This window comes from Mustelus asterias, chromosome 1 (assembly GCF_964213995.1).
Source record: "Mustelus asterias chromosome 1, sMusAst1.hap1.1, whole genome shotgun sequence".
Lineage (NCBI taxonomy): Eukaryota > Metazoa > Chordata > Chondrichthyes > Carcharhiniformes > Triakidae > Mustelus > Mustelus asterias.
Genome location: NC_135801.1, coordinates 41,404,041 through 41,423,247, shown reverse-complemented (window position 1 = coordinate 41,423,247; position 19,207 = coordinate 41,404,041). Strand labels below are relative to the sequence as shown.

The 19,207-nt window shown below is 40.6% G+C and overlaps 1 protein-coding gene across 1 annotated transcript in view; it reads left to right on the top strand.

The window, feature by feature from the left end:
* The window catches only part of LOC144493068 (transmembrane protein 144-like), a 116,796-nt gene extending 98,231 nt beyond the window's left edge, over nucleotides 1-18,565 (top strand). Inside the window, exons 11-13 of the mRNA XM_078211943.1 lie at nucleotides 2,347-2,444; nucleotides 11,307-11,360; nucleotides 18,308-18,565. Of these exons, the coding sequence (XP_078068069.1) occupies nucleotides 2,347-2,444; nucleotides 11,307-11,360; nucleotides 18,308-18,391 (236 nt within the window). The 3' untranslated portion in view covers nucleotides 18,392-18,565. The remainder of the gene's footprint in view (nucleotides 1-2,346; nucleotides 2,445-11,306; nucleotides 11,361-18,307) is intronic.
* The last annotated feature ends 642 nt before the right edge of the window (nucleotides 18,566-19,207 follow it).

Genomic DNA, 19,207 nt, shown 5'->3' with positions numbered 1-19,207 from the left:
TAGCTGTACTGAAACAGCTTGGCTAGGGGCGCAGCAAGTTCTAGAGCACAAGTTTTCATATTGTTAGGGATCACAGCCTTTGCAATATCAAATGCCTTCAGCTGTTTCTTGATGTTGAGTGAATCGAATTGGCTGAAGCCAGGCATCTATGACACTTGGGACCTCAGGCAAGGAGGATCATCCACTTGGCATTTTCGGCTGAAAATTGTTGCAAATTCTTCATGATATGCTGGGCTCTCCCAAAATTGAGGATGGGGATATTTGTGGAGCTTTCTCCCCCTATTAGTTGTTCAATTGTCCACCACCATTGGTGACTGGATATGGCAGGACTGAAAAGCTTATTTCTGATCAGTTGATCCTGGGATCATGCTGCTTTTGCTGTTTGGCATGCAAGTAGTCCTGTGTTGTAGCTTCACCAAGTTGACACCTCATTTTTAGGTATGCCTGGTACTGCATGCCCTCCTGTACTCTTTATTTAATCAGTGTTGATCCCCTGGTTTAATGGTAATGGTAGAATAGGGAATATGCCAGGCCATGAGGTTCCATTGTAGTTGTATGCAATTCTGCTGTTGCTGATGGCCTGGTGGTGGGGTTAAACGTGCTGGTGAGCCTGGCTGTCAAGCAACCAGGCGCCATTTTGAGAGGTCGCCCTGATCTTTCAGTGCGCGGAGAGACCCCTTCCCTCCCCCCATGGACATTGGGACACCTCCCCCCCCCCCCCTCCCCCCTCCCCGCACCTCACCAGTGACCTATTTCCCCATCCGTTCCCCAACACAGATTGCCGGTATTGGGGCCCTCCTAAAGGGTCCCCTTCATGACCCCCAACATGCTATCCCCAACATTCACCCCCTGCATGCCCCACCCCTTCATGGCCCTCTCCCCCTTCATATCCCCCCTGTCATAGAACCTGCCTTAGGCCCCACCCCACTTAGACCTTACCCCCTTAGCACTGCCCCAGCACCCTGGCAGTGCCCAAATGGCAGGTGGGTACTGCCAGATGGGCACTGCCCTGCCATGTCACCAACCACTTGGGGGCTTCAATGGCTTTCCATGCCCACCGGTGTGCCCATCACATCTGGTCTCCATTAGTGGTGATTTTGGCTGGGCTTGTGCCGAGGGCCGGAAGATTCCTTAAATGCATTTATTCTGTTCTCTTCAACCATTTGCCATGGTAACAAGTTTCTAATTCTCACCACTCTGAGTGAAGAGATTTCTTCTGAATTGCCTATTGTACTTTTTAGTGGTTGTCTTATAATGATGGCCTCTAGTTTTGCTCTTCCCCACAGGAGCAAACACTCTCTCTACGCACTATATCAAAACTTTTCATAATTTTAAAGACCTCTCTTAAGTATCTCTGGTCCATTTCAAATCTTTTAATTAACTAGGGTTTTTCAAATCACATCTTATTCTGCACACGGGTTCTGTTGTATCTCAAAACTAATGCCTGGAAGGAAATGGAGAATTTGTACTTATATAGCACATTTCACAACCTCAGAGTATCCCTTTGAAGGGAAGTTACTGTTGTGGTTCTTTCCAGACTTCTCTTTGTTAGGCCCAGCTGAAGTCATAGAGCAATCTTAGAGCAGGTATGATTTTTCTTGAATCTTCAGAAGGCCCCAAACAATGAGTGGAAGGAGAAATAATTAATGTCAGTGGGAATTGATCGCCTCATGGTGCCAAATCATTATTTCCCTGCATGGTTGAAAGATTTTTTAAAATTCAACCTTTGTCCCATTGAGAATCTCTCGCTTCCCATGTCGGATCAGTAAACTGCCACATTGATTTTCTACCATTTCCTGAGGACAAACGCTACTGTAGCCCTCTTACAGGCATAGGCTAATTACTCCCAGAATTTAAAGTGGAGCCAGCACCTACTATAGCAACAATCCAATCTACCGCACAACTAGTGGTGCAGCAACAACCCTGGATATTTTATTGAATATTTCAAGTGTTGCTGATAACTGAAGAAGTAGGAAACGAGCTGGATGGAATCATTTCTATTTTTGTTGATGCATTTTTCCTGTTACTCACCTAAATTGTTAATCATTAAAGAACTGAACTTTAGGAGTGAGTGTATTGAGCTGGCATTATTAAGTACCTTCATTTATGAGCCACGTAGAGTGAAATTCTGTGTAATTATAGCACTGCTTACCAAAATACAGATATATATTTTGTTACAAGAGATGCTGGAACACAGAACTGGAAAGAAAATAGAGATTACATTTCAATCTAGGCCTAGCTTCAAAACTATATATTTTGGAACTGCAAGATATTTAATGAAATTACAGTAGTGTTGTAAAATAAAGACAGTGCTATTAACATCTAACATGCTATTTTCTTTATCAGGCTTTGCTTCAGGTGTGATGTGGGCTATTGCCAACTGCTGCTGGTTCCTGGCAAATGATTTCCTCAGTGCGGTTGTTAGTTTTCCCATAATCACTGCTGTAAGTTAAACAAGTGTTGTTTCTGTGCTCTAAGATTTTGGGGAATGGCTGTGTTTATAAAGACATTATAAACTATTGTATTGATCTTTTTCAATCCATACAGATTTGTGTCAGCCAAAGGACAGTGGTAGCATAGAAAGCGTCCTTTTTTCCAGTTTTTATATAAAAATCTAACAAATTACAAACCTAACAATTTTACAAAAAAAACATAAAAAAGCACCAAAGGTGACATGAAAATACATTTTGAAGCAGTGAGTTGGTAGGGTCTGGAATATCCTTTATTCATCCATGGAATGTGAATGTCGCTGGCTGGGCCTGAATTTATTGCTCATCCACAATTGCCCTTGAGCTGAGTGGTTTTCTAGGCCAGTTCAGAGGGTCGTTAAGAGTCAGCCAACATTGCTGTAGATCTGGAAACACATGTAGGCCAGACCAGGTAAGGATGGCAGATTTCCTTCCTTAAAAGACATTAGTTTTTACTACAATCAACAATGGTTTCGTGGTCATTATTGGACTTTTAATTCCTGATTTTTTTAATTGAATTCAAATTTCACCACCTGCCATGGTGGGATTCGTACTCGGGTCCCCAAAGCATTAACCTGGGTCTCTGGATTACTAGTCCAGCGACAATACCACTACGCCACTACCACTCCAATGCATTGTCTGAGTGTTATGGAAGCAAATTTAATTGTGGTTTTTAAAGAGAATTGGGTAAACACCTGAAGAGAAAACATTTGCAGGGATATGGGGATATGCAGAATTGCCTTTCAATGTGGACTTGATGGACCGATCCTTCTGTGCTATAGCCATTCTATGATTCTAGGCACCTAATTTTACTGGTCTTGTTGTGGCAAAAATGGCGGTGGGGGTGGTGGGGTGATGGCAGAAGGGGTACCGCATTTCCCTGATGTTTTCTTGCCACTGAGCCATTTTACCAAATGTGGGCGGTGTAACCAATCAATGGCAGACAATCACTCCAAAAAGTAGTTACTGGATGCCATGTACTATTGGCCTAGCCAATATGTCAAATTCACAATCAATCAAGCCAGTCAAGATGACAAGGCTGTTGGCTTTGAGGCCATAGTTGGATTTTCCCAGATGCAGGAGATCATCAATTGTTCTCAAGTGATCATCAAGACTCCCTCAAAGCAGCCAGCACCTTTGTGAGTAGGAAGGGGTCCACTCCCTCAATGTCAAGTCCATCCGTGACAACCGTAAGCGGATCGTGCAGCTGTGTGAGAGGTTCCGAGAAGCTGCCAAAATCCTACATTTTTACAGTCCCAAGTACCTCAGCTCTTCAGGCCACCTGAATGCTGTTGTGGCTGGATACTGGGGATCATGGGGTATCTATTGAAGACATAGCTTCTGACCCCTCTACACAGCCCCAACACATATAACTGCTGCAAAGGACACCATTGGCCTTCTGATGAAGTTGAGATGCCTCACTAGATTTGGGATGCTTTGCAAAATATACTCTCGAGTATATCCTGTCAATGTCATTTGCTGCGCATTGCATAATCTGATGTTCGAAAGAGGAGCAACACTCGAACTGGAGGAAGACACTGAGCAAGTGGCATCCTCAGAAGAGGAAGATGAGTATGAGACACCTCAACAGGTACCGGCTGATGAAGATTGGACCCAACTCATTGAACACTGTCATATGTGGCACGGAGATTTATGACCCACTGATCATCAGGTGCTTCATGTGAGGACAACTGGAAGGAACCACAAAACCATGGAGTTTCTTCTCCCATAAGCAACCTTGCTAACCTTTCCTGGGAGACCCTTACCAGATCCCTATACCCATCAGCACTCTATGCCAAAGCTTTCTGTCAACCCAAGCACTCCCTAGACCAGTGGTTCCCAAAGGGTGCAGCACGCCACACTGGTGCAGCGAGAGAGGATGGCAAGTGTGACGGGAAGATTTAAGGACAATCAAAGAAACATTTAAACATGGATAGATATTTTTCCAAAGTGAGAGCAAGAGCATCAAGTGATGCTGAGGACAATCCAAGTCCACGTTATGATCCAGAATCACCGTTCGAACAGAGTGCTGAAGAAGAGTCGTTTAATTCTACACCAGTAGCAGGCCCAAGCAAACCCAAAAAAGAAAGTTTGTCGACAATATATGGATAGCTATCTGAGTCTCGGTTTCACATGGACTGGAGATTAAAATGTACCTCGGCCTATGTGTTTGATCTGTGGTGAGAAGCTTTCCAATTCCAATATGGTCCCAAGCAAGATGAAAAGACATCTGTTGTCAAAACATGGAAATCTGGCAAACAAGGATGTTCAATATTTTGAAAGGCTTTTGAAACAGCAGAAATGCCAACGATCATATTTCGAAAAACGAATGACAGTCTCAGATAAGATGCAGATTGTATCTTACCAAGTGGCTGAATTGATTGCTCAACAGACAAAACCACATACAATAGCTGAAAAATTGATTCAGCCTGCCTGCAGCTTGATTGTGAAAACTTTGTTTGGTGATGATGCTGAGCGAGCAGTTATGGAAATTCCATTGTCTGATAATACAATTCAAAGAACAAAGAACAGTACAGCACAGGAAACAGGCCCTTCGGCCCTCCAAGCCTGTGCCGCTCATTGGTCCAACTAGACCATTCATTTGTATCCCTCCATTCCCAGACTGCTCATGTGACTATCCAGGTAAGTCTTAAACAATGCCAGCGTGTCTGCCTCCACCACCCTACTTGGCAGCGCATTCCAGGCCCCCACCACTCTCTGTGTAAAAAACGTTCCTCTGATATCTGAGTTATACCTCGCCCCTCTCACCTTGAGCCCGTGACCCCTCGTGATCGTCACCTCCGACCTCGGAAAAAGCTTCCCACTGTTCACCCTATCTATACCCTTCATAATTTTGTACACCTCTATTAGGTCTCCCCTCATTCTCCGTCTTTCCAGGGAGAACAACCCCAGTTTACCCAATCTCCCCTCATAGCTAAGACCCTCCATACCAGGCAACATCCTGGTAAACCTTCTCTGCACTCTCTCTAAAGCCTCGACATCCTTCTGGTAGTGCGGTGACCAGAACTGGACGCAGTACTCCAAATGTGGCCTAACCAGCATTCTATACAGCTGCAACATCAGACTCCAGCTTTTATACTCTATACCCCGTCCTATAAAGGCAAGCATACCATATGCCTTCTTCACCACCTTCTCCACCTGTGCTGCCACCTTCAAGGATTTGTGGACTTGCACACCTAGGTCCCTCTGTGTTTCTATACTCTTGAGGGCTCTGCCATTTATTGTATAACTCCCCCCTACATTAGTTCTTCCAAAATGCATCACTTGGCATTTATCTGGATTAAATTCCATCTGCCATTTCTCCGCCCAATTTTCCAGCCTATCCATATCCTGCTGTATTGTCCGACAATGTTCATCGCTATCCGCAAGTCCAGCCATCTTCGTATCATCCGCAAACTTGCTGATAATACCAGTTACACCTTCTTCCAAATCATTTATATATATCACAAATAGCAGAGGTCCAAGTACAGAGCCCTGCGGAACACCACTAGGCAGATTTCCACTCCATCCGACGAAGGAGCAGCGCTCCGAAAGCTATTTTGCTACCAAATAAACCTGTTGGACTTTAACCTGGTGTTGTTAAAACTGTTACTGTGAACACCACTGGTCACAGACCTCCAGGCGGAAAAAGACCCTTCGACTGTTACCCTCTGTCTCCTGTGGCCAAGCCAATTTTCGACCCATCTAGCCACCTCTCCTTGTATCCCATGAGCCTTAACTTTCTTAACCAACCTGCCATGAGGGACTTTGTCAGATGCCTTACTGAAATCCATATAGACGACATCCACGGCCCTTCCTTCGTCAACCGTTTTTGTCACTTCCTCAAAAAACTCCACCAAATTTGTAAGGCACGACTTCCCTCTTACAAAACCATGCTGTCTGTCACTAATGAGATTGTTCCGTTTTAAATGCGCATACATCCTGTCTCTAAGAATCCTCTCCAACAACGTCCCCACCACGGACGTCAAGCTCCTGGCCTATAATTACTCGGGTTATCCCTGCTACCCTTCTTAAATAATGGTACCACATTTGCAGAAGAATAGTTGATACATCAGCTAATATTGAGAAGCATGTTTCCGAAAGTATGAAGAATTCTAAATTTGCCATTCAAGTTGATGTATCGACCGACATTAGTGGAAAAGCACAGTTGCTTGCCTATATCAGATTCATTCACAATGACGAAATAATCACACAGTTTCTATTTTGCAAGGAACTTGAAAAACATACCAAAGGACAAGATATTTTCCAAACCTTATCTGAGTACTTGGAAAAAGTTGAGATTTCATGGGATTCTTGTATTGGAATTTGTACGGATGGAGCGCCATGTATGATAGGGAATGTGAGAGGCTTGGCGGCACTCATCAAACAGAAAAATCCAGATGTAATATCAGCTCACTGTTTTTCACACAGAGAGGCATTAATCACCAAGACCCTTGTAGCTGATTTGAAGTTGGTTCTAGATCAGACTGTGCACATTGTGAACTTCATCAAAGCAAAACCACTAAAGGTGCGGTTATTTGCTCAACTCTGCAAAGACATGGAATCAAAACATCAATGCCTAATTCTGCACTCGGAGGTTCGCTGGATGTCCCGCGGAAAAGTTTTAAATCGGGTGTTAGAACTGAAGAACGAATTAAGAAGGGAACTCATTGTACCACCAACTGGATGACAATGACTGGTGTGCAAAGCTGGCATATTTGGCCGATATTTTTTCCTGGTTGAATGTGCTCAATGCCAGTATGCAAGGCCGCGATGACAATATCCTCACAACTACAGACCAACTAACTGCATTCAAAAAAAAGCTTCAGCTCTGGCTTGGAAGAGTGATGCAACATAACCTCGAAATGTTCCCACTGGTAAAACGTTTTAAAACGAGCAATGAATTGTACGGCCTCATACAGGAACATCTTGCAACACTGGTAGAAAAGATTGATCATTACTTCCCACCGTTGTCTACAGAAAAATTCGACTGAGTTAGAGACCCCTTTGCGAATTCCAGCTGTTCAGGTCTGACATTGGATGAGGAGGAGGAAATGGCCTGCATTTCGAGTGATTGCACCTTGAAAATGAAACACGGGAGTATGCCACTGGACTCTTTTTGGATATACAACCAGAAACAGTATATCCACGCATCTCTTCAAGAGCATTAGCTATTCTTCTACAGTTTTCCACGATATATTGTTGTGAACAGGGATTTTCAGCTCTGACAAATATCAAAGACCAGAAAAGAGAAAGGCTTCTTTGTGTTGATGAGGAGATGAGAGTTTGTCTCAAATTAGACCTAATATAAATGAGATTACCCAACAAAAACAAGCTCACACCTCTCATTGAGCTTGTATACTTACTTAAGGTTACATATGTAAGAGGCTCGTCTATAAGTATATTTTGGGAATGAATCATATTGTTATGTATCTGCATTGTTTTATACTTTCTGGATGTCCCATGATCATATTATAAAGTAGTTGTGTTCTATGTTATGAATCAAACACTGCTAGGAGTTGTTTTTTTTTGTTTTTGAATGTTTTTCTTATCAATACAAAATTCGGTGTGGCGCAAGCAAATTTTTATTCCGAAAGTGCGGCCCAGTGAAAAATGTTTGGGAACCACTGCCCTAGACACTCAACTTTACAAATTGTCCTTATATTTGATACCACACCTGATTACGTGAATAAAATAAACACGTGAATCATTATGCATTGAGTTTTGGGATCTTCAACTCTGATTAAACATTAAAGCTTCTTCAGTTTACAAGCTATCATCCAGTCAGACCACAAGTGATAGCCCATGAATTTGCACACGCGCTTATAATACTTCTGTGCGCACCTCTGTGACCCGAATTGATGCTTTTATCTGATGTGAAGCAAACACATTTCTGTGTCATATCCAGCTTGACGAGGGGCTCTGCTGTTCTTGACAACAGTTTTAATGGTGTCACCTTAGCTACATTATCCCAATTTGTAGATGCTATCGCAGCTGAACTGCTGTTACTGAAAAATTACTCAAATATACATTTGTACAAAAGTAGTTATCAAATATTGGTATACAACTCTGCCACATAGGTGTGGAGTTTCTGACTTCCATGATTGATCAAGAAAATAGAAACCCCTCTGGGAACTCACATTACAAAAACCTACAGTTGCCTTCACTGACCCACATCTTGTTTTCACTTATTGCAGTGACAAAAAGCCCATCAGATTTGAGTTTCTGCTGCAGTGTTTCCACCATGGCACACTAGGGTTCAGGAAAGAGTATGAATGATGGAAGTCATGAAAGTCAATGGCCAATCACTCCAAATTAGAAAAATAAATCCATTATCTCTGGAAAGAAATAATGGCCTTGAATCAGTGGTTGAAATGACGGAGAAGCTGTCAGCATACTTTGTCATTACTGTATAAAACTGACAGTAACTCCTGGAGTCAGCACATGCTATCGGTGGGACTCAGTTCATCCACAGGATACACTTTGCAATCTTTGGAGATGCAAATTCACACAGAACCAGTGAGTCAAAACGAGCTGCAACTTTCTATTTGCTGTAAAGACCACTGAAATAGTTAATCTTTGTTGAAAAAGGTGCAACTCAGTATTCAATCTTAATTTCTGATAAACAATATTTTTGATACTGAAAATGCAATTTTACAAGTGTGGAGTGTCATTCCCTCAGAGTAATGCTTAAAATTCCATAATGTATGGAATAAAAATTATGTTTTATTAAAATTTAATTTTCAAGTTTCTACCTTTATTTCTTTTTTATGGGCCTATCTTTTTTCCCATTGTATAAATGATTAAAAGGTCATTTAAAAATCCATTTTTATTTCTTGGTATTTTGCGTGTGTAAATTCTTCAATCTGGCTATCAGCTTGCTTGATAATTTCACTGGTGCTGGACAACACAGGCTCCCTACAGATAGCGCCAGATTCAAAGTCACGTCACAATAGTAGAAATCGATATCCTAGATCCCACAGCATCTGTGTGCCAATTCTTTACAAAGTCAGCAGTAAGTGTAATCTCTTCACTGCTGACTGCAAAATCTGGGCCGAAGATTCTTAATGTTTGGAAATTTAAAGTTGACTATTTCAGTTCCACTCCCTTCCCACACCCTCCCCATCACTCAATAAACTTCAAATTGGTGCTTTTATCCCATTTCTATCTGTTTAAGAGGATCTGGTATGCTACTACCTATAAAGGATTGGAACTAATTTAATGCATGCAAGTTCTAATGTGCATCCTTTTCTTGTTGAGTAAAGGAGGTGTTAATATTTAATTAATCATGGGAAGTTTCAGTTCCAAGCAGTCACATCCTCAGATGCTACTAATCTCTGCCACTGCTACCACCAGAATGTGCAAGATCAGAGGAGTTTTTCTTAATTTGAACAAACCTGATAGATGCTCACACCACTATAAATGCATCCTGGGCAATTGACATAGGAGGAATCAACAAGGAAGTGATATGACTCAGACATTCAGGGCAGTTACATCAATCCCTGTCCAAAATGGTGATTTTGAAAGGCTGGTGATGCCTGAAGTCAGCTTAATGTCCTCGCACAAGGTTTGGCTATAACAAGAGAAAAGTTTTAAATTTAGTCAAAAATTTAATATCATAAGAGCTGCAATACAGTTACTCTAATGCCAATAATAATGGAAAATCAGGCACATTCAACATCTCAAAGGTTCTTTCAAAAAGATTAATTGAATATTTTCTCAAGTATTATTTCCTCAATAAAAGTGTAACAATGAAAGAAATAAGCCAGTTAACCAGCATCAGAATGGGATCGATCAAGATGTGTTTTGCAGATCCCTGTCTTAAGAGAAGAATGTGGACCTTGGCTTTAGCCTTCAGGTGGGCCCCAGATTGGCCGGCCAAGAAGCTGCTTTGTTTTGTCTTTGTTTCATCTAACTAACTAGCTACCCAGTGGAATCCAGGAACAGGGAAACTTGAGCCCTCAGGCTTCCCCCCTGTCCCAGCAAATCCAGTTATAATGAAGTCAGGGTTCTTGTTTTAGAACAAAGTTTCTGCACCAAACAAAACTAATAATAACCAACATAGGCCAATTTCATGGACATACTATGGTTTATGACAGCAGAATGTCAGAAGCCTGTGGATTTTTAGGCCTTGATCTCTTGGAGAGATGTGTATAAAAGTAAAGGATTACACTTACTGTTTAAGCTTCTAAAAAAGTCTCAAAACAAGTATGATAGATTACATATATATTTAGTTAACTTTGAGCAGTGGTTGTTAACCAATAGTATTCATGTATTTCATTTCGTGCATGTGTTATGCATTGTGGGTTCACACTTAGAGCTGATATAACCTTCTTGATGATTTTTGTTAATTAATTAATTTAATTAATTTTCTGCTACATCCAGTTTCAATTCTTATCATAAACAAAACGTGCAGGATCAAAAACACACTGTACTCCATCTGGGCCTCAGTACCAAGGTCCACAATTACAACATTCAGCATTAAAATTATTACATAGTTGCAAACTCCTCTGAGATATTTGGTTAAGCTAACTAATGTTTGATTGTTTTCCCTTGCAGATATGCTCTGCTGAAATCATTATTTTGACTATTAGATCAAATGCTTAGGCTGAGAGGCAACTGCACTGTTATGTAACACTCAGTTGCTAACTGCACCAACATGGATTTAAATTGTGATGTAGACAAAAAGCTGTCTTGTAATTCCCAAACATTTTTAAGATTCCATATTTAATTTTCAAGAGTTCTATGCAAAATGAAACAGTTTCATTTTCTAAATAAAGGGACTTTTTATACAATGAAAATCATATATCAATGTATTAATGAAGCTTATTTTTTCAGGTACCAGGCTTCATTGCTGCTTTATGGGGAATGATAGTGTTTAAAGAAATAAAAGTAAGTATTTAGACTTTTTTTTACATTCTTTCTTTCTACAGTTTCATGAAACACAGCATGCTTATTGACTATGTGACTTCCTTACCTATGGTTATTCTTTTCAACTTGGTCTTCTTTGGCTCAGTGGCCAACGCCTGCCTGAGTAAGAAAGTAGCCTCTAGGTTCAAATCAATCCATAGATTTGAACATTTAACCGAGGTTGACATTTCACTGCATTACTGAGGGAAAGCTGCACTGTCAAAGATGTTGTCTTTCAGATAAAGTGTTAAATCGATTCCCTTCTTTGCCACATCTGGTCTCTCAAGTGGACAGGCTGCTACTTGAAGAAGCATAAGTGCCCAGATAAATGTTTATTAAATCTCATTAAAACAGAGTATCTGATCATTTATTTCATTGCTTTTTGTGGAACTTTACTGTATATAAAGTTCCTACATGTTTTCCTACATTATAACAATTGCAGCTCTTCAAAATTACTTCATAGGCAGTGAACTTTGGGACATCCCAAGTTTATGAAAGGGGCTACATAAACACAAGTTTTTTCACTGGTAACTTAATTGAATTGAATTGAATTATCACGTGTGTATCACCAATAGTCTATGCTTTATATTGTTATAATCCAAGGTCAGAAACTCCAAGGTATTTTATGAAGTCAGCCCAGACCATAAATTTTGCACTTTGAATTCGGCACGGGTAAGCATAAGATGTTTCACTCCAGATGTGATTCAAACGACCCACCAGAGAGCTTTTATCAAGCAAAGTTTATTTAAGAATAGAGTTAACACATAAAAAGGAAGTTAGCAATAACTTACCAATTACAAACAAGAAAAAAAACAACCTTGTTATGTTTGTTAACAGCTCAACGTACTGTTCGAACACAACATTCTTACCAACATATACGCCAGTTTCCAGTTCAGAACAGAAAATATGTCTGCTCACGTGATATTTGAGCTCTGCAACACCTACTGGGGTGGCACGGTAGCACAGTGGTTAGCACTGCTGCTTCACAGCTCCAGGGACCTGGGTTCGATTCCCGGCTTGGGTCACTGTCTGTGTGGAGTTTGCACATTCTCCTCGTGTCTGCGTGGGTTTCCTCCGGGTGCTCCGGTTTCCTCCCACAGTCCAAAGGTGTGCGGGTTAGGTTGATTGGCCATGCTAAAATTGCCCCTTAGTGTCCTGGGATGCGTGGATTAGAGGGATTAGTGGGTAAAATATGTAAGGATATGGGGGTAGGGCCTGAGTGGGATTGTGGTCGGTGCAGACTCGATGGGCCAAATGGCCTCTTTCTGTACTGTAGGGTTTCTATGATTTCTACTATGAATTAGTCCTTTGGATGGAGAATTGAAACTCTGGCTTCTCCGTTCTGGAACTCCCAGCACAGCTCGGAGTAGAGACAGTGCCACAGCTTGCCTCTAGCTAGCAAACCACCAACAGCAAAACTTTCACTCCAGAAAAGTAAGAAAGGCTGCTTCCAACTAGCCAGCAGAATTTTTAATGCCAGGCATTAAAGAGACAAAACACTGCATCCAGCTTGGAGTCCAAACACCTTCTAACTAGCCAGCAACCAAAACTGAAAGTAAAAAAACTCGTGTGAAGAAAAAGCTGTCCCACCTGACCTGCCAATCATTCTCCCCCTTTCCCCCAGCAATTCTAAAAAGTTTGTAAACGCCAAGAGAGTGCATGAGGCCCAGATTAAAAATAAACAAAAGCTCATTAAATAATTTAAGCAGCAATAATAGGATATCTAATCAGGCAGCTTGGTGCCTGCTTATAACTGCAGAGAACATCAGGTTAAAAATACATTTCTTAAAGGCACAGTAGCGTCACAATATGATCCACAAAAATTTTGAATGCTCAGCTATGTAGATTACTAGCCAAAAACATAATGGGACCCGTAGGCAGCATGGTAGCACAGTGGTTAGCACTGCTGCTTCACAGCTCCAGGGACCTGGGTTCGATTCCCGGCTTGGGTTACTGTTTGTGTGGAGTTTGCACATTCTCCTCGTGTCTGCATAGGTTTCTTCCGGGTGCTCCGGTTTCCTCCCACAGTCCAAAGATGTGCGGGTTAGGTTGATTGGCCAAGCTAAAATTGCCCTTAGTGTCCTGGGATGCATAGGTTAGAGGGATTAGTGGGTGGATATGGGGGTAGGGCCTGGGTTGGATTGTGGTCGGTGCAGACTCAATGGGCCGAATGGCCTCTTTCTGTGCTGTAGGGATTCTAAGAAAGTGCCCACTCAAGTAACTTTTAAATACAATCTGTTTTATGTATTTTTACAACCTTACTAAATACTTCAAAAGTGGTGTGTTAAAAAGTAATGTTTCTCTTTGGTTTTTTTTACAAACATGCAAGTATTTTCAAAATTTGTTTTTCCCCGTAGTTTGCGAAATGATTTTCTAGGAATGTCATCTTCTTAAGTAAATATATACACTTTTTAAAAAAGAAAATGAAGTACAACCTATTTGTGTCAGTATTACATGACTAAAGATGCCTTCTGAGATTCTTAAATGGTGTTTGCAATGTCAAACAATTCATATCTTGCTTAAAAAGACAAATACGTTTTCTGATTGCTGCCAAACATTAAACATTGCAAAGTTAGGACCTTAAATATATGTTTCCTGTTGGCATCATGCCCTACTGCAAATGAAATAGATTTTAAGTTTAAATTTTCCAGTAAGCATATGCAGATCGGTACTACTGCGAACAGTGCCTTTAACATGATTAAATTTTCAAAGATGCTTCACAGGAGAATTTTTAAGAAGCATGACACCGAGCCACATAAAGAGATATCCAGTCAGATGATCAAAAGCTTAGTCAAAAAGGTAGGTTTTAAGGAGCGTTTTAAAGGAAAAAAGCAAGGTAGAAAGGTGAAGAGGTGTAGGGAGGGTAATCCAAAGGTTGGAGCCTTGGCAACTGAAGGCACGGCCATCAATGGTGGAGCAATTAAAATTGAAGATATGGAAGAGGCCGGAATTAGAGGAGCACAGATATCGCGGAAGGTTGTGAGTTGGAATAGATTAAAGAGATAGGAAGGGGCAAGATTTGGATGAAGGGACTGAAGGTATGGTTGCTAAATTTACTGATGACACAAAAATAGGTAGGAAAGTAAGTTGTGAAGAGGACATTAGGAGGCTGCAAAAGGACATCGATAGGCTAAATGAGTGGGCAAAAGTCTGGCAAATGGAATATAATATGGGCAAATGTGAAATTATCCATTTCGGCAGGAAGAATAAAAAAGAAGCTTGTTATCTAAACTGAGAGGTTGCAAAGCTCTGAGGTGCAGAGGGATCTGGATGTCCTAGTGCTTGAATCGCAAAAGGCTAGTGTACAGATGCAGCAAGTAATTAGGAAAGCTAATAGGATGTTATCGTTTATTGTGAGGGGAATTGATAACAAAAGTAGGGAGGTTATATTTTAGTTGTACAGGGCACTGGGGAGACTACATCTGGGGTGTTGTGTACAGTATTGATCTCCTTATCTAATGAGAAGTATAAATGTGCTGGGAACAATTCGGAGAACATTTACTAAACAAATACCAGGAATGGGCAGTTTGCTTTATGGAAAGGTTGGAGAGATTAGGTTTGTATCCACTAGAATTTAGAAGAGTAAGAGATGACTTGATCAAAACCTTTAAGATCCTGAGGGGTACTGGCAGGGTGGATGTGAGTGGATGTTTCCTCTTCTCAGAGAATCTAGAAAAAGGGATTACTGTTTAAAAATAAGGGGTGGTTCATTTAAGACAGAGCTGAGGAGTGTTCTTTTCTCTGAGGGTCATAAGTCTTTGAAACTCTCTTCCTCAAAAGGCAGTGGAAGCAGAATTTTTGAATATTTTTAAAGCAGTGCTATATGGATTATTAATTAACAAGGGGGTGAAAGGTTATCAGAATAGGAAGGAATGTGAGGTTGAAATTACAGTCTTATCAGCCATGATCTTACTGAACGGTGGAGCAGGCTCAAGGGGCCAAGTGGCCGAATCTTGGTCCTAATTCAAAGCAAAAAAACAAAGAAAAGACCATGGAGAGATTTGAAAACTAGGATGAGAATTTTAAAATCAGGTGTTGCTTGAGCGGGAGGGTGGCACAGTGGTTAGTACTGCGGCCTCGCAGCACAAGTGACCCGAGTTTAATTCCCAGCTTGGGTCATTGTCTGTACTGAGTCTGCACGCTCTCTCCATGTCTGCATGTGTTTCCTCCGGGCGCTTTTCCTCCCACAGTCCAAAAGACATACTGGTTAGGTGCATTGGCCATGCTAATGAAATGAGGCTTGCTGTGAATTAGGGTAGAGGCAGTAGAATTTTGGATGACCTTGAGACCTGCCAGGACTGCATGATAAAACCAGGACTAGAAGTAACAAAGACTGTTGCTAGGGAGAACGATGGTGTCAGTAGTTGGGGAATGGAGTTTGGAGCATGGACTGAAGACAATGGCTTCAGTCTCCCAATATTTAATTTGAGGAAATTTCTGCTTATCCAGTACTGGATGTCAGATAAGCAGTCTAAAAAATTAGCAGGTATTGGTGAGGTAGAGTGGGTGCTGTCAGTATACATTTGAAAACTATCGCTGTGCCTTTGGATATATTGCCAAGGAACGGCTTGCAGATGAGAAATAGGAGGAGGCCAAGGATACGTCTTTGGTGGGAATGCCAAGTGGTGCAGGAACAGGAAGAGAAGCTATTGAAAGTGATTCTCTGGCAACGATTAGGTAGCTAAGAATGGAATCAGGTGAGGGCAATCTCACCCAGCTGGATGACTTTGGAGAGGAGGTAGAGGAGGCTGGTGTGCTCAACTCTGGTAGAGCCTGCTGGCAAGTCAAGAAGGGCATGTAGGGAAAGTTTACCTTTGTCACTGACACATAGGATGTCATTTGTGACTTTAGATAGTAATTGTTTCCGTATGTGACAGGACGGAAATCTAATTGGAAGAATTCAAACATGGAGTTCCAGGAAAGAAGGGGACAAAGTTAGGAAGCAACTTGTTCAAGAAAACATAATGGATTCTGATTGCACTATTCTTGTGCACCTCACTAACATTAGGATTGTGCAAAACCCCTCCTTCACACCCGCAAAGTATAGATCAATCAAGAGAAATCCTTGATTAAGAATAATCATATAGGAATCTTGGACCAAGCTTGATGGAACATATGGCCTTTTCACTCTCCAGGCAAAGCAGATGATATATTGATTAATTCCTTAACAAAAGAACTAGATAAACATCCATAAAGTGTGCTTCGAAATTCAATAACATTGTACTGCATCGTCAAAACATTGCACAAAAAATTATCTTAAAGATCAACCAGTTTTGTGAATTTCTGAGATTATTCCATGCATGTCATAAAACTATCAAGGCAATCAGCTTGGTTCTGTTGAATGAAGCATTTTTATTATTAAGGTAATAAATCTTAAAAGAAATGCTTCAAGTACATTTTTCAGAACTTATTTTCTAAAGGTTTGCAATGATAGATGAATCTCGCATGTAATGAATTGTTAAAAAATCAGAAATGCTTGTTAAAATGCCATTAACATTAACTCCTTTCGAAGTGAAAATGCTGCATGCATTGCTTGTGTTAAAAGATTTTATTCTTTAATCAGAACAACAGTATGTGGCACAGTATGTTAGTACATTAATTTACCACAGCATTGAATGGTAGAATGCAGCATCTCCTGTGATTGTCCATCCACTAACTGCTATGATAAAAGCAAATTGCTATATCTTAAATAGTCATTTGGTAGTACAGAACTTGAGTATCATTGAAAAAAGAAACGTTGAAGCTTTTCATCTTGCACTCATCAAAACATTTGCAAGAATACCAGATGTAATGGGAACAACAGTTTATACTTGATGAGAAGACTGTGTGGATTGGTTGGCAAGTGGACTCTGATTGGTAGAGATGTTGCAATCACAAATGTACCAGTTAGCTGATGGCTGACAGTTAACTGTCAGGCTTTGTTTAAATTCAAGCCAGGCAGGTTGACTGATTGGTCAAGCACGCAAGCCCCACTGATAACCTTAAATTGCTTGTCAGCATAATTCTTAGAACACTAGGGATTGTTCAGCAAATGCTGTTGAATCGTGGAATCAAATCTAATATTGGACATTGTGTTATGCTGACAACCAATTTAAGATTGTCAGTCGGGCTGCTGTGCACTTATGCATGCTTGATGCTACATATATTAATGTACAGAACCTGTTCTTTGTAGACAGAAAAAACATGTGCCTACATTGCACATGTTTCAACTAAACAAAATGAATGACAGCCATTCTCTGGTTCATTCCCCAGAGCAATGCCTTGGCCAATCAGTCAACCTGCTTGGTTTGAATTTGAACAAAGCTTGGCAGTTAACTGTCAGTCATCTGTTAACTGGTGCATTCTCCATGGCAATGTTTCTACCAATCAAAATCCACTTGTCAACCAATCAGCATTCTCTTCTCATGAAGTATGAATTGTTGTTCTCTTTACATTTGGTATTCTTGTGAATGAGTGCAGGATGAAAAGCTTCGACAGGACTTTTGTTCAGCGATATCTTAAGTAAGTCAGTTGGCGAAGAGGCAGAGAGGAAAAGGAGGGGAAAATCAGAGGGTGAGTAAATCGCTGCAGTTTTTGCATGTGTGCCAGCAGTAGGTTCAGGAGGAATACTAGCTGATGTTTAAAAACATCTGGGTGCTTGGTGTGGGCAGGTAATAAAGAGAGGAGAAAAACATAAAATGGATAACAAAAAAGTGGGAATATTGTAATTAGCAGTTTTTTAACAAAGTTGATGCTTGTTGCAGTTCTAAATATCGACATTACTCATTTTTAGGTTTCCCCAAAAATAAAGTTTTTGTCCCAGTAGATCTTGTGATGAACTTAAATTATAAATGATTTCTACTTTCATATCCATCATTTAGTGCCACATGTCTGTCAGTCGCTGCACATGTGTCAGGAATCTGTTGATCGCAATTTTTTTCTCCCCACAGGGACTAAGGAACTATATTATTCTTGGCATAGCATTCTGCACTATATCAGCAGGAGCATTGGCAACTGGCTTTTCCAAGATGTGACTAATGCAGTTACAGAAATCAAACCAGAAGATGGCGTCAACTTGAAGTCATTTGCAATATTATTGAAATAGTTTGGATCAAAATACTGCTTTTGATGTACACGGAGTCTCAGCCATTGTGCAGTGCCTTGGGACAAATGTTTGTTCATTAGTCTGCAGAAGTCAAACCATAAAGTTGCAGAAGTTTTGATTTAAGTCCTTTCACGATTCTGTAAGTATTTATTAGTTGTGAAATGTTAAATGTTTATTGACAGTTCTCATTCAGAAATACAACTCTGCAACAGGTGTTATACTTGGGAGCTGAGTTACTGTAAACTAATAAGATAAGAATTCCTAATTAACAAAATATTATAGTATAGCTTGTTAAATCTTTTAATTCAATACAAGGATACTGGGAAGTGATTAGTATTTTCTTTGTTTCAGAAAAGATAGTTGTTTCATCCTCAGTTATTTAGCAGAATTCTCACCACTAAGTTTTAGGTTGTGGGCTTCAGCCCCACTCAGAAAATGAGCACATACAATTAGAATGGTACCTCAGTGCAGCATTGAAAGTGTATTGCCACTGCCTTGAGTTCTTCATCTCTGCTGGCTACCATTTATCAGTCAGGAAGGCCACTGAAACAGATTATCATTATTGTGTTGTTCACAAATAGCCTAAGCACCCATGGATATCCTGACACAATGGGTATTATATAAATTCAAATTCATTCTTTACTTAATACAAAACAGATTTTTAAATCCCACTGTCTTTTGATGAATTGGACAGTATTAACTAAAGCATTCAGCTCAAACTCTCATCAGTAACTAGATATGACAG